Source organism: Chanos chanos, chromosome 10, assembly GCF_902362185.1.
Source record: "Chanos chanos chromosome 10, fChaCha1.1, whole genome shotgun sequence".
NCBI classification, from domain to species: domain Eukaryota; kingdom Metazoa; phylum Chordata; class Actinopteri; order Gonorynchiformes; family Chanidae; genus Chanos; species Chanos chanos.
Window position 1 is genome coordinate 34852924 of NC_044504.1, and position 14473 is coordinate 34867396.

Below are 14473 nucleotides of genomic sequence, written 5' to 3' on the forward strand. Positions count from 1 at the left end.
GTTTCTGTGAAAATGGGAAATTTGAGCAACAGAAATTCCCAGGGACTTGTAAAAGTGTGAGTGGGTGAGAGTGTGAGAAAAGAGAGAGTGAGAGAGAGAGAGAGGCAGAAATGCTGAAACATTCTCATACTGGGGTTCCTGCTCTATTTCTCTCTCTCACTCATCACTCACTCTCTGGCTCTCTGTCTCTCTGTCTCTCTCTCTGTCTCTCTCTCTCTCTCTCTCTCTCTCTCTCTCTTTCTCTCTCTCTCTCTTTCTGTCTCTCTCTCATTTCCTCTGAGCAACAGACTCTCAACCCATAGCCAAACCCTCATACAGCAGTAGCTGGGCTGGTGGCTGGGAAAAGATGCTTGTGGCACACACACACACACACTTACTCCAGAGTGTTGGAGGAGACAAAGAAAATCGGGGTCCCCTTTGAAAAAACAGAGCAAAATAAGACAAAATACCAGTGGACCTTATCACGACCCCATTTGGCCGCCACATAGAATCTTAAAAGACTGAAAGCACTGACATTTTCTGCAACACCATAAGAGACAATCCAGACGCTGATTAAACTGTAGGGAATAATTTTGAGAGGAATGCTATAGCCTACATATCTTCATTCGAGACCAACTCCACTTGTCTGACAGTTCTTTAAAGTGAAAGTATGAAGTGATAAAACGCTAGCTATCTTTTCACCCCATTTGGGTACTTTAAGAACAATAGAGTCCAAAACAAAAACAAACATGTGTCTAGAGTTCCACCATTCGTTTTGAAGATCGTGTACCCCGAGGCAGTGTCGGACACGGTTTTTTGTCAAAACAAAGCTTTCCGTTCTAGAAACTTCATGAGTTCACGAAGGTTGTGTGGTCAGCTGTCATGTGACCCCCTCAGCAGTGTGTCCAGCCATGGAGCATGTTTATCCGACACCTCGGTGATCCCGTCCGCCCGACCCAGACAGTCACACAGCACGCATTAGCCGTGTCCTTTTGACCTTTGACCTCAGGACACTTCATTAGCAAGGATTTGTCTTTTAATGTGATGCAGCGTCTTGTGGTTTGAGGGGTCAGGGAGATGGCCTGACCTCGGCCTTCACCTTTCTCTCTCCACTTTCTTTCTCTGTTCTAAAAGCCCCTGCTGAATTTCATCCCGGACATGGGGTGTGAAAGGTCAACACGTCTGCAATCCCCACCCAATCAATCCTTTGGTAGTGGAGGTTTCCCTCTGCCTCTCAAACACACACACACTCACACACACACACACACACACACACACACACACACACACACACACACACACACACACACATGCACTCCTACTAGAAACAGCTGACATGCTGGAATACAACAGTACTGGAATCTGAATGGTGGGAACCTCACAGAAACAAAACATTTCACAAACAGTTTCACTCTGAGTGATGAATAAAAGTTTATTCATCATACTAAATTCAGGAATCCACATATAAGACATCATACTATGGGAAAACAACAAGAGGACCACACACACACACATAGTTTGAGTACGCACACGTACAAGCATGCCCAAAAACAAATTCTGACAGACACAAACACAAACACACACTTTTGGTTCAACGACAAAGAATTCCAGACAAGCGAAATGTGAAATGGAATTTGTCTGTGGGTCGTCATTCAGAGAGAGAGAGGTTTGGAATCTCAGAGTGGCCTAGATTATTCCTCTGGCCAAAATGCCAAAATCTAATAGTTATATATTCTCTCCTTTTCCATCTCCCCTTCTTTCTCAATCCCTCCTGTGCCTCTCTCTCTCTCTCTCTCTCTCTCTTTCTCTCTTTCTCTTTGTCTCTCTCTCTCTGTCTTTCCCCCTCATTCTCTCTCTCAGACTCACCATAATTTCTTGATTATCTGTGCTCTTTTCTGTTCAATGTCACACATGGGAAATATCTATCATGTTGTTTATTGGTTATGGAGAGTTCCCTTATCCATTCCATAAGACAAAATAATATGAGAGATAAGGCCTAATAAAATGTAGGCCTCTGAGGACATACATAAAGCCCTAGGACACACATGAAATGCATTTCTCCCTGTTAAATTGAGCGTGGCATGAAATATAATAAAGAAATATCTGCATCCCTTGAGAAAACTGTCTCAGGCCACTTATACACACATGTACATGTGTGTGTGTGTGTGTGTGTGTGAGTGAAAATGTGCTATAGTTCACTTGGCAATAACTGTTTCATGCAGCATAGAAAACATTCCTTAAAAATCTCAGAGGAACACAACACACCCTAATATAAAAATGCCTGCATACAGTCAATAGAAGCAGTGTGCTCTCTCTCTGTCTCACTCTCTCTCTCTCTCACACACACACACACACACAAACAAACAAACAAACTTTGCTCTTTTTCCACATGCTTTTCATTAGCGAGGTTGAATTTGGGCGTGACCAGCATTCAAAAATATCACTCAATCAGCAGAAAATAAGTCTGTCAGTATCATTTTAGGACAAAATTCGACACACCTCTCCGTTGAGGATTTAATGCAGCTTTTTTTTTTTGAGGCACTAAAAGTATGAGTGAGATTGATATGGGTGTCCATCTCGTAATGAGAAACGTAATTGATGACCTGCATCTGGGAGATAAGGTTGAGGAGCACAGTAAAAATGCGAAATATTTCTGTGCATTTATATCATGCATAAAGTGTGTGAGTGCCAATTGTAAGGTGTGTGTGTGTGTGTGTGTGTGTGTGTGTGCGTGCGCGTGTGTGTGTATGTGTGTGTGCATGTGCGTGGGTGTGTGGGTGTGTGTGAAGCATTTGAAGCATGTGTTGGTGAGTCCCCTCTTATGAGAGTGCCTTAGCTTCTGAGTCTGGTGCTGCGTTTGTCAAATTGGAAAAGAATAATATCGCTCTAAATGTACTACATTGTACTTTAGTCTGAGCTATAAAGTCTATGAGGTTGAAAAACACTACAGTAACACGGATCCCTCCGGATTACTGAAATGTAAGTTGGCCCTGAAAGCCGGAGCACCATAAAACAGTGAACAGAAGACAGTGGAAGAGGGATAGAGGACAAACATCAGAGGAGAAATGTTCAGATGTGAAGTTTTGCTGCCTTTGACTCTCACCACAGGACTACTGAAAGAACTCCTTAAAATAGAGTTTCCACCAGAGGCCAGGGGTGTGCTCTGCTGTTGTGCTTTCTCCTCTCTGAACAAATAGGGTATTAAAAAACAGAGAGAAGGAGGCAGAGAACAACGGCAGACTGCAGGGGTTTCTCAGAAAGAGTGCCAACTCACTCTAAACTACTTTTTTTGTTTTCTCCGGCTTCTTTGGGACTGGACCAGAACAAATTGGTGTGGATTGGAGATTTCAGGGGGAAAAAAGAAAAAAAAAAAACCCTTTCATTTTCTTTTATTGTTGTGGAGGCAAGAAGGATAAAGCACTAGACAGGTCCTGCAGTAGAGGACAGACAGAACACATCAGTGAGGGTTTTATTCATATACAGTGGGCGTGACAACAGAAATGTGTAAAAGAATTTTACATGTACACAGAAAAGACACTTCTGTTTTCTCAATATTCAGTACAAGACAAAGTCTCTCTCCCTCTCTCTCTCTCACACACACACACATACACACACACACGCACACACATTGTTCACTTGCATACCATCAGAGTTCATGTTCTGCTGTATTCTCTCATGGTCTGGGCAGTTACAAAAACATCTGTTCAAGTGAAGAGGCACCCACTGGAAAATATCATATTGTGCCTCCTCTCTCTCTCTCTCTCTCTCTCTCTCTCTCTCTCTCTCTCTCTCTCTCTTCATCCCTCTTTCATCCTCTTTCTTTGTTTCTCTGTCATCACCTTTTGTGATCTATGATCTTCAACTTGTCAGTTAAATGTTCACTGTATCTTCCCAAAAATGCCATTTAAATAATAGGTAGCTAACTCATCGTGACTCTCACTGCCAGTCAATCAGCACACGCATGGCTATTTATTTCAGTGTTAACCCAATAGAAGCCCCTCTGCCCCAAATGGCTATCTCTTATCCTCCCTCACACTGCTAAAAATGAACCTTCATTGTTAATTCAGAGGCGGAAAACGTCTCTATATAATATCAAAAACAGACCAGGAAATGCTAGGATGTGACTTCAGGTCACCCCTGTTTTTGGAATTGATGCAAACGGAGCAGCTATATTTGGGGATCACAGGTTATGGAAGTTTATTGTTATCACACAAGGTTAACAAGGAAAAAATGCAGATCTGTTTTTAAGCTATTAAACATCTAGTGAATATGAAACCCAGACCTGGATGTGATAGTCCCTGTAGAAATACTGAACTGATGATTCACTTTTCACTAAACTTTTCACAACGGTTCATGCAAGGAACACTACCAATACTAATAGCTATGTAATCTTATCTCCATTTCCAGAGAACTAACGCAGCATGTCTTGTGTGTTTAATCTTAATGTGACTGACCTGAAAATAACTGTATACAGAACAATCTCGAAATGAAATGTTATGTTCCTGAGAAAGAGGTATTAAGGATGAGAGGTGTTAGGTAGAGAGATGAAAACTAAGGGAAAGATGGCGGCATACTCTTGGAGTATCCCTGCAAACCCAGACAAGCACGTGACCGTGACAAACATGACAAAGTGTTTATATAATACAGATAGAGAGATATGGACTTAAAAACGGCTGGGGTGGGGGGGTGTTTTGGGGTGAAGAGAAATTCATGCTGGTGAAACCTATGACTCAGCTGAATTTGGAGTCATGCCATAGTCTAACTGGCCAGAAGTACCCTATTTAAAAAAGAAAGAAAGAAAGAAAGAAAGAAAGAGAGAGAGAGAGAAAAGGCCTGTTCATTAGCCTATACTGAATAACATGTTTATTTTTCCCGTCTGGATTATGTATTGGTTTATCTTATGGTTTTAAACTCGTATCATATGTCATCCTCAGTGAAATGAAATTCAGTTTACTTCTAATTTGAGATAAAAATCAATGAAAACTGTCTCCAGGTTCAGTAATATTTTTGCCTTCAAATTTATTATAATCTATAAAAAAGTATCCCTCGCCACCTTGTGAACTAGAGTGTTGTCATGTCATTAACATGTAGTGTTACTAGAAGAAGTGTACTACTAGAAGAGTTTAGAAAACATGAACATAACGTAAAATTGATACGAACCAATGTGTCCTGGTCGACATTTATGAATGACCTAAACATTAGTCTATGGAGAACCTGACTACACGTCTCTGTCATGACCACTGTGCTGGCACCCCACAGAATGAGCATGCCAGCAGCCTGTTAAATCAACAACACAGTAAACACGGCGTCAGTCCTGCCAAAAGAGAAGGGCGTAACAGAGGATTATAACAATCAAGACCAGATACAGCCGAGGGAAAATGGTCCCGCTGAGAGAGGAAAACGGGGTGGGGGGGGGGGGTGGGGGCTGTTGGCCTCTGGTGACTGTGCACACATGAGCCAAACTCACATGCTCTGAGAGAGAGGGAGAAAGAGAGAGAGAGAGGGAGAGAGAAAGAGAGAGAGAGAGAGAGGGAGAGAGAGCAATTAGCATACCAGACACTTACCCTGATTAGACTGATTTTTATCATTTGGTTCTGAGCAGAAGGCATAGCTGTGTTTATCAGTATCTTTCTCTTAACCTCTTGCACCTTCCATCATGTTAGAGTGAGTTGTTTCTGTTGACAGGATTAGTTTGGAACTCTGTGTTTTGTCACAGTTGATTTGTGTCAAGATATAATATGATGAATGGCACTGATCTTGGATCAGTTAATATGTGCTCTGTTACTTAGACTCTCATGCTGGACAGCTCACGAAGGTCCTGCAGCTAAATCTCTGGATAAGAAGCAAAGCCTAGCTTTTTTTTTCTTTCAGTTTTCCTTTGTAAACTACTGGAACTGTAAATGGCAGAGGAAAATGGAATTTACTATATAAGTTTACTCAGAAATGTCATTATCAGATTGCTTTGTATTGCTGCTGAAATATGGCGCGCAAAACAATGAGATGAATTTAAGCAAGAAACAATAGAGAACTGTTCCTGGCAGAGACACAGAAGCCTGTAAAGCCCACTTGTTCCAAACGAAGGAACGATGGCTGGGCAGATATTTTGAAAGGAAATCTTTTTGCTCGGAGGAACAAACCAAAGAACTCAAAGCATGTTCTCTGCGTTCTCTCTCTGTGAGCTCATAAAAGAAAAAGAGAAATTCACAAGGCTCTTTGGAGACTCTCTTCGATAGCGTCCGTCACGTTTGACGCTATCTGATCTCTACGGCAGGCTTTGCCGTTTAATCTCTGCCTGGGAGCGTCGGCCTATGACCACATCCGGCGTCGTTTCCCCGCTTGTCTCGTCCCCTCTTGTCTGGTCCCCTCTCTACTTTATGTCTGCTCTGCCAGAACCGACATGAGTTACAGGGTAATACGACTCACACAGCGTTAGGAGACACCATGAAGGCAGTCTGGTATCTCAATCACGCCGTTCTATGTTACAATGTCAACACGGGTGACTAAGAACTGGTGATGAGAACATGATTTAAAGAGTGACTGACTGAGATGTGTGAGAGCACCCGGGGAGAGGCAACAGGGCACACGTTCATGTAGTAGACCATGCACAGCTCTTTCCATGGATCCAGATCCTGGCTCACAGGTTGTTCTTGGAGTACCTCTTCAGAGGGATGTTTTGGTGTTTTGCAACTCTTTTAGCACGTCCAGATTCGACTTCTACTATTGTACTGGAGACGTCTTCCTCTGGGGGTTTGATTGGCAGGACAGATGGACATTTTAACATGGCATGGGGGCTGCCGCGTAGGCCGAAACCCAACGAGCGAAACCAAAGGATCTGACATGGGTATCGCCCTAGCCCCAGCTTACATTCCAGCTTCCGCTGCCAAGGTTCCGGACTTCCCGTTCGGCAGCGGCTGAAATCCGCTCTCCCCAGTCGCACAGAATAAGGTCTGACAGGGAGGGAATGTGGTGGCCAAAACTTGCGCCCCCCGAGTTGGAAAGGAAATTTGACATGTTCAAGAGTAAGGAAATCTTCAATGCTACTTCCTCCTGACAAGAGGCAACTCGCTGCCATGTTAAACACAAAGGTTCAATGTTTTCCCTTGGGATACCTGAACCTCAAGATATTTTTCTTCACAGCTTTAAAAGGCAGCATTTAATGTCAGAGTTGCACACGTCATACGCTGCTCATGTTCTGTTAAAATCATTCGGTAGCTTTTGCTAATAACTTACAATATGCACTGCTGTTTTCCAAATCAAATATGTGCCTAGAGATTAATGTTGTTTCAAGGATATGCTGTTTCTTCTCAATGCAGTTTCAAAACATTTCCTTGCCTGTCTTTTCAGGATTGCTAGGTACCGCAGGGGAAAAAAAACCCCTTCTGATGACTATTCAAAGCTGACAATATTCTTCTTTGGCTTGAGCCATAATAAACCAGAGTTAGTGGCCCTCCTGGTGATATTTACAATCTACAAATGGTGTGAGGTTTTTTTGTTTTGTTTTGTTTTTTGTAGTGGATACCACCCTCAGTTAATCCTCTCCTGCTACCTGCTACGCAGCTTGGACAACACCAGAGTGGTCAGAGAGTATAACAGCAACACTTTCCAAGACCACCCAGAACACACACTTTGGATTACACAAATATTTTTGAGAGACTCTTAAATACCTCCTCTTTCTCCTAACCCCTACAACCCTCCCCACCCCCCAACTTGCAATACACACATTTAAGAGGCTTGTCCACATGCTGCATGTTTGGGGACTGTGGCATGGGTCATTTATGTCTCCATTCTGTCTCTCCTTGGTTGATCAGGTAGACCTAGATTGCTCATGAACCTGAATAATCTGATGCAAAATTCTTATCCTGATTGTATTTAGTCTTCAAAGCTCAAAAGATACAGTTGTTCTGTCTTCTTAACATAACATAGGCTAACCTTTAGCTAGGAACCATAATTTAATGAAATGTCCACAGCATAATTCATGAGATCATGTAAAACTATGTTTTATACATGGGGGGGGGGGGGGGGAGGATGATGATTGAGCCTGTAAAGTAAATGCAGAACGAGGGAGTGAGAGGAGAGTCAGGAGTGTAAACAAAGCCGTTGCCTCCCGTGCACTTGCATTCCAGCCAACGTCCCCAGGGAAAGTAAGGAACAGCACAATCTGCGCAGGAGGGTCTCTGAAGTGAACATCAAGTCCATGATACTTATCCTTCCATCAAGACACACACACACACGCACGCACGCACGTACGCACGCACGTATGCACGCACGCATGCACACGCACACACACATGCACATACATGAACACCCACACATGTAAACACACACAGGAACACATACATGCAAACATGCACTCTTCCAATCTAATCTAATGGATTTACCATCTAAACAAATAACACCCACTCACTTACTCACTCAGCCAAGTGCAGCAGGTCCTGAAAGAGAACCCTTCATAAAAATAACCTACAGTCTCCTACCACATGCAGTATAATCGTTTACAGCCGGATGAAAATAACAAATGCCCACACCTTTGACAGGCCTCTGATATTGAAATGACATCATTTCCTCATCATGGATGTCCCAGTGATATTTACAGTAGAAGCTAAAAAGATACACTCAGCTCAGGAAGTGTGAAATATGATTAACAGTCACTAGAGAGGTGTCCCAGGGTCATAGGGTCGCAGTTAATCTTTAGATGACTTCGTAAACTAGTGGACGGGGATCTTTCAAAGAGTAATGTTCGACTCAGTCTGGGAGTATTAGAGGAGGAACATCTTTGTACATAAACTGTGGTTGCAATGAGCCATGTCAATGTTATGGGAATAACAGTGTTCCAAAAACCACATCATCAGTGCAGTATTAATATAATTCACTGGGGGATGATAACTGTGTGTTACTGGCAGGGGACTGCTCTGTTTAATCCGAGAAGCAGTAAATTAATTGGTGGAAGTGAACGATGCCTGCAACGCTAATCTGATAGGTTACAAACTAGAAACACGTGAAGTCTTGCTGAATTCTTAGAAAACAAGGGATAAGCAGGTCAAGTAACCGGGGGAGGGGCCATAGGACAAGACTCTAACCTACTTACTGAACAATATTATGACCATACAGTAACGTAAATACTATACCTGACTCAAAACTGAACCAAATGGACAGAAGTTCAGGGCCATATAAGACTACTGTTATGGTGTGTAAGAGAAACTCATGAAAGTTATTTATTGTCATTTCCTATTGGTCAGCTTAAAGGGTTCTACCCTCCCTAACTCTCTGCCACCTCCCTCAATGGTGGAACACTTTTCATTGAAAAAAAAAAAGTTTAATCTGTCACCTAGCCTGTGAAAAGTCTGCGCACTCTTCTCAGTAACATGTTTCCGGAAAGAAGTAGGGAGAAGTTGGGGGCCCTTAGTGAGAACAATGTATATCGTTACAAATGACCATAGCAGGCGCAATCATGAGACATACAAAAAACACAATAGTCTGGCAACCAGCCCAACAAACCAAGTCTAACTATCAAATACAACAAGGGAAGAGAGCATAGTCACTTTGAATGAATTTAAACAATCTTCGACTGTCGGGTTCCCCTCGGTATTGCTACTTTAAAACTAATGAAAATGTATCCTCTCAACATTCGGAGTATGTGGGAACTGCATGTTTTGGATTCTCTGGGATAAAAAGGAATTCCAGCCGGCGGTAAGAACATCTGTTTATAAAGGTACCATAGATATGATGAGATCAGCTAAGAAACAGCTAAGAGCTTATGTTATGCTTTTAACGGTACACCTGTACTTATAGGGACTTAGAAAATTAAATTTCTCACACACACACACACACAAGCACATATACACGAACACAAGTTCAGTGTCCAGCACAACAGCACCAAAGAGCAGAAGCACGTGCCCAGTGACCACTGGCCCCTCCTCTGCCTAACCAGCTTCCCAGACTCTTGACGTGAGTGGGTGTAACCAGTACAAAAGCAGCGGAGGAAACGAGTCCGAAGCCCCACACTTCCACCTGAAGCATGCAGTGATTTCTAAGTACATCATAACTCGTATACACACATCAGTCATATTATAAAGTCTGATAAAAAAAAAAAAAAAAGTGGAGAATTTTTGTACGCAAAGGCTTGAAAATTCAATTTTTGTACCCGTTTTAAGAAACAACGGGAAAAAAGGTGCAGTTTGAAGAAATAGTTTAATTCCGAGGATATAGTTGAGAGTGAATAATAAAAGTTCGGTAACAACAAAGTCGATTTCCTAAACTGGTCCTAAATTGTACAAGTGCAAAGTAAAACTCCTTCCAGTCCATATTTCCAGAAACTACAGTGCCTATTCTCTCAATCTTTGAGCATGCATACCCTTCTTCAAGCCCTAGCTGCGTCAAATCATTGCCCGAACTTCAGTTAAGGCAAATTCAGATTTCTCCTTCCTGAGAGACTAATGAATGTACCTCTTTTGCCGAGAACGACCCCTTTCAAATCGTGCTTGTGAATTGTTTAATTTGAACTTTACGCGCTAAAACACTAGTTCCCTAATCGCGACCACGAATAAACGGACATAAGTTTGTGTCAGAGAAAATATTGAACAATTACACATGTCACTTTGAGGTGACATTATGAATAGCAACTAAACAACTATAGTGTAGGGTTAAAATACACTTACCTTAGCTATTGTCTTGTCAATGTTGTATGCGATAGCTGCCAAGAGAAAGACGGTGCCACAAGAGAGGCGCATCGCAACCGTGCGCGCGGGACACCTTGTAGTTACAATTCTGCAGAAGGTGCTTAAAAGACAACCTGTGGAGTGATTCTGCTCTCCGCTATTGGTAAATGACTACTTTTCCAACTGGAGCTTAAACTATAGATTAACCTGCATCTTTGCTTGCGACGTTATGTGTCTCTGAACCAAGTAACTTCTTCTTGATGAATCCACCCCACCCCCTGTGAACGACCACCCTCATCAATGCGCACGAGGGCAACCCTCAGAAACAAACCAACACTTGCATGTCTAGATTGTTGGAAGAAAGTTTCTACAAACTTTAAGTGACCAAAGATCTATTTAATCTTTTCAAAAAGCGAGGACAGTCGGATCTCAGGTTCTCCGTTTCTTCGCGCCCATCAATTGCGCTTCTCTCGAGGACACCGGACCCTGAATGCAAGACGCGAGGTAGTCAGTTACGTTTACTTTCACTACACTTATATCTATCTGATATGTTTGGCATTCATCTATATTAATATTTTAAAGAGAGGTAGTGCATGTACGATGCAGTTTTTAGTATTGTAGCGATATTTCCCCCGATGCTGACTTCTCCGTACAGAAACTTGATCAATTATGCATGCTAAGTTCGATATCTATGGATGGTAATTATTGTTAAGAGTTGATAAGAGTAACTATTTTTAAAGCGCACAGCTGCCGACATAAGATGTAGATGCCTGTTTTTCTTTATAACATCCACATTGTGTAGTGTTTTTAAGTGCTGACATGCGTTGCATCAAGCTATTTTATTCGTGTTTTTCACAGGCACTCAAATCAAGTCTAACAGGTGTTTTTGAAAGTTGACCATGAAACTTAGAGAGACATTTTATTCTGTAACGTCTTTATTTATGTAATTTTATTAACAATCCTGTCTTAAATCGCAAGATACGTCCCATGTTGTCATGAAATAAGAGACCGCTAAGGCTGCACGCTAGGCAAACGGGGAGGAAATCTGAAGCGCGAATGGAGGGGGCGACTTACACCAAAAATTTGAGGTAAGCCATACTCTTTGACGTCCTGACAGGACTTCTGTTCACAGGTATATGTAACTTGGTTTTAAATACACTTTTCATTTATTTACAGGCTTTTGTTCCTTTGTCTAACTGTCCTGATCTTAACATCAGAAGTCCACGCAGTAAGTTTGTTTTTTTTGTTTTTGTTTTTTCTACCCCTCTCTTGCAACCATAGTTTATGATATGTTATTGAAGACACAATAAACTGTTTTGCACAGCGAACAACAGACTTACATGTAGAACTGAAGGCCACACTTACATCTGAGTGTGTGCCTCCCCTTCTATGTCTCTGTAGAGAGATATTACTGTTTCTGCACCCCAGGTTATTTGTGTATGGGAAGGTCAAATGTGGAGTGTCTTACACGGTCAGTTTATGATAAATGTTTTGGAGCCCATAATTGTAACAAGCCTTAAGTGCAGTGGTTTTCCTCCCTCTCTCTCTGTCTCTGTCTCTCTATCTCTCTCTCTCTGCCCCCCCCCCCTTTCTGTGTCACACTTTTTCTCATGCCATGTATTTCAAAATGCTGCCATTGACCATTAGCCCTAATCGCTGTGTCTTAAAGCTGTAAAATCCCTCATTGATTAGCCATGGCTGTTAGTGCCTAATGGAATTGGGCTACCGCCTACCGAGAGAGCCGAGGAGAGGAACGGTGCTTAAGATTACTCTGAGGTAAATTAGAGAAACATGTGTTCCCAATGCGGGAGTGATTTTCTGTTTTAATCCTCTTAGCCAAAACTAAGACATGAAACTAAAGATCTTTTCCCTCCTCATCCTTGCCAATGGTGTATGCATTTTGACTTTTGTTTGTGTTCTCATATACAGAACTCCTTCTCTCTCTCTCTCTCTCTCTCTCTCTCTCTGTTCCTCTCTCATTTTCTGTGCGTGTGCCAAAAGGGGTGGGGGTGGTCTCAGGCCTCTGAAGGCACGTGTTTGTAGGCATCCTATGTTCAGTTCAATTCTGGATTCTCCTTGTTAAACTCTATCTTAATTATCGACCGATTATCAGCCATTTAAAATTTATATGATCTATTCCACTTCCAATGTGTGTTGAGGAAAACGTGGTGGATTGAGCTCTGTGATGCATTTTATTTCGCAACTTTTCAATGAGTGATTTTATGTGAGTCAAAAAAGTTAAGCACCTGATAATTCACATTAACAACTGAGACGATTTTCACGGAGCAAAGGTGCCAATGAGTCCCTATTTTCATCCTGTTTATCTTCACGTCAGGCGATATCTGTTGTCTCATAAGCCACATTTGTGCTTAACACCCTTAAAATAACGTGCTCAGTTTACTTTCAAACATCTATTTGGCACATGTGTTTTCCTGGTTAATACATAGCCTACTTGTGTATCAGGAACACCAGTTGTTGGAATCTCTTGAGTTCACAAAAGCGATTATAATTCCTACCTAATTTACTTAATTTGTTATAAACAAAGCATGATTAAACAACTGCAGCTCACGCAGCCAAAACTTTTTAAGCCAAAAGTTCATCTAGTCAAATCGTTAAGATGAATCTAAATGTAAAGGTTGATCTGAAACCTGCTTTGATCTCTAGGAAAAAAAATCTATAATGTGACTGATTTTTAATGGATGAGATTATTGGACGTCATTGAGAAAGGATTGCGAATAATGAATAATTGTAATTGCTCTTTTGCTGGAGACTGTAGATTAAATGTCCAGCAGCAGAGAGGGAGCAATGAGGTTAATGAGGATTTAATGTGAGGATGTTTTCCAAAGAAAGACGTGTTTTCTTCCTGACTCATATGTTGACCTCTTGGTCTTCCCAACACCAACGAGCAGAGGCTAATTTGGAATGTCAATTGGCAGTTGACTTTTGCCACTAACAGTGTTCCCTTTGACAAATAATTTAAAGGTGGGCACTGTTTTTAGAGACTATATTTGGTAAAAGAAAAGAGAACAAGACCAGGTCATCGCAGGTAATCTAGAAGACATTTCAGCCTTTCCCACATGCTTCTGAAGCTGGCTTGAACAACTACCAACTTCTGTTAAGAGAAATATCAAAACTCATGTGGGGAAAAGATAAGACGGTCCTGCCCCTGAGCATTCACCTCAGCATTTTTATAACTGTCTTTTACATGCAGGACTAACGGTTGGACAACGGTTTTTGTGTTTTACTGCTGTCCATAGACTTTTTTTTTTTTTTTTACCGAAAGTTACTGGATGTCATGAAGCCTATAAAGATTATGGGAAAGGGAATGGGGCAGGCACACGAGGGAACCTGAAACTTTCAGCTGTACAGATGTTTCTTTCTCTCTTTCTTTCTTTCTTTCTTTCTTTCTTTCTTTCTTTCTTTCTTTCTTGTGGAATCTCCATGTGCTGCTTTTCCGAGGGCATGTTGTTGTATGTTTATCCTCTAAAGTTAGCAACCGCACCCCTGCACGAAGCAAAAAAGCATGTGCTTTGGACACAGGAATATTACTGTCAGGAGGTCCCTCTGCTCCATAACAAGATATTAATATCATACCCTGGCTTTTCTGGAGTTAAAGTGATTTGCCTTAGATGAAGAAGCAACCTCTTTGTTGGAGGCCTTATCTGATTTTTTGCCTCCTTGATGAAGAACTTGTGACACCACTGAAGGCTGGCTCTGTGCATTGTGTTGGTATAGCCGCAACAGTGACTCTGAACTGCAGGACAAACTATTTTTAAACAGGCTTCATCCTAAGAGGCTGGGTTTGTTCAGCATTAGCGAACTCACTGAAACTACAAACA

General features: G+C 41.8%; 1 protein-coding gene across 1 annotated transcript in view; it reads left to right on the forward strand.

Moving 5' to 3' along the window:
* The first annotated feature begins 11679 nt into the window (after positions 1-11679).
* col4a2 (collagen, type IV, alpha 2) overlaps positions 11680-14473 on the forward strand; it is a 62318-nt gene continuing 59524 nt past the window's right edge. The window contains exons 1-2 of the mRNA XM_030787603.1: positions 11680-11722; positions 11811-11862. Coding sequence (XP_030643463.1) covers positions 11691-11722; positions 11811-11862 — 84 coding nt within the window. The 5' untranslated portion in view covers positions 11680-11690. The remainder of the gene's footprint in view (positions 11723-11810; positions 11863-14473) is intronic.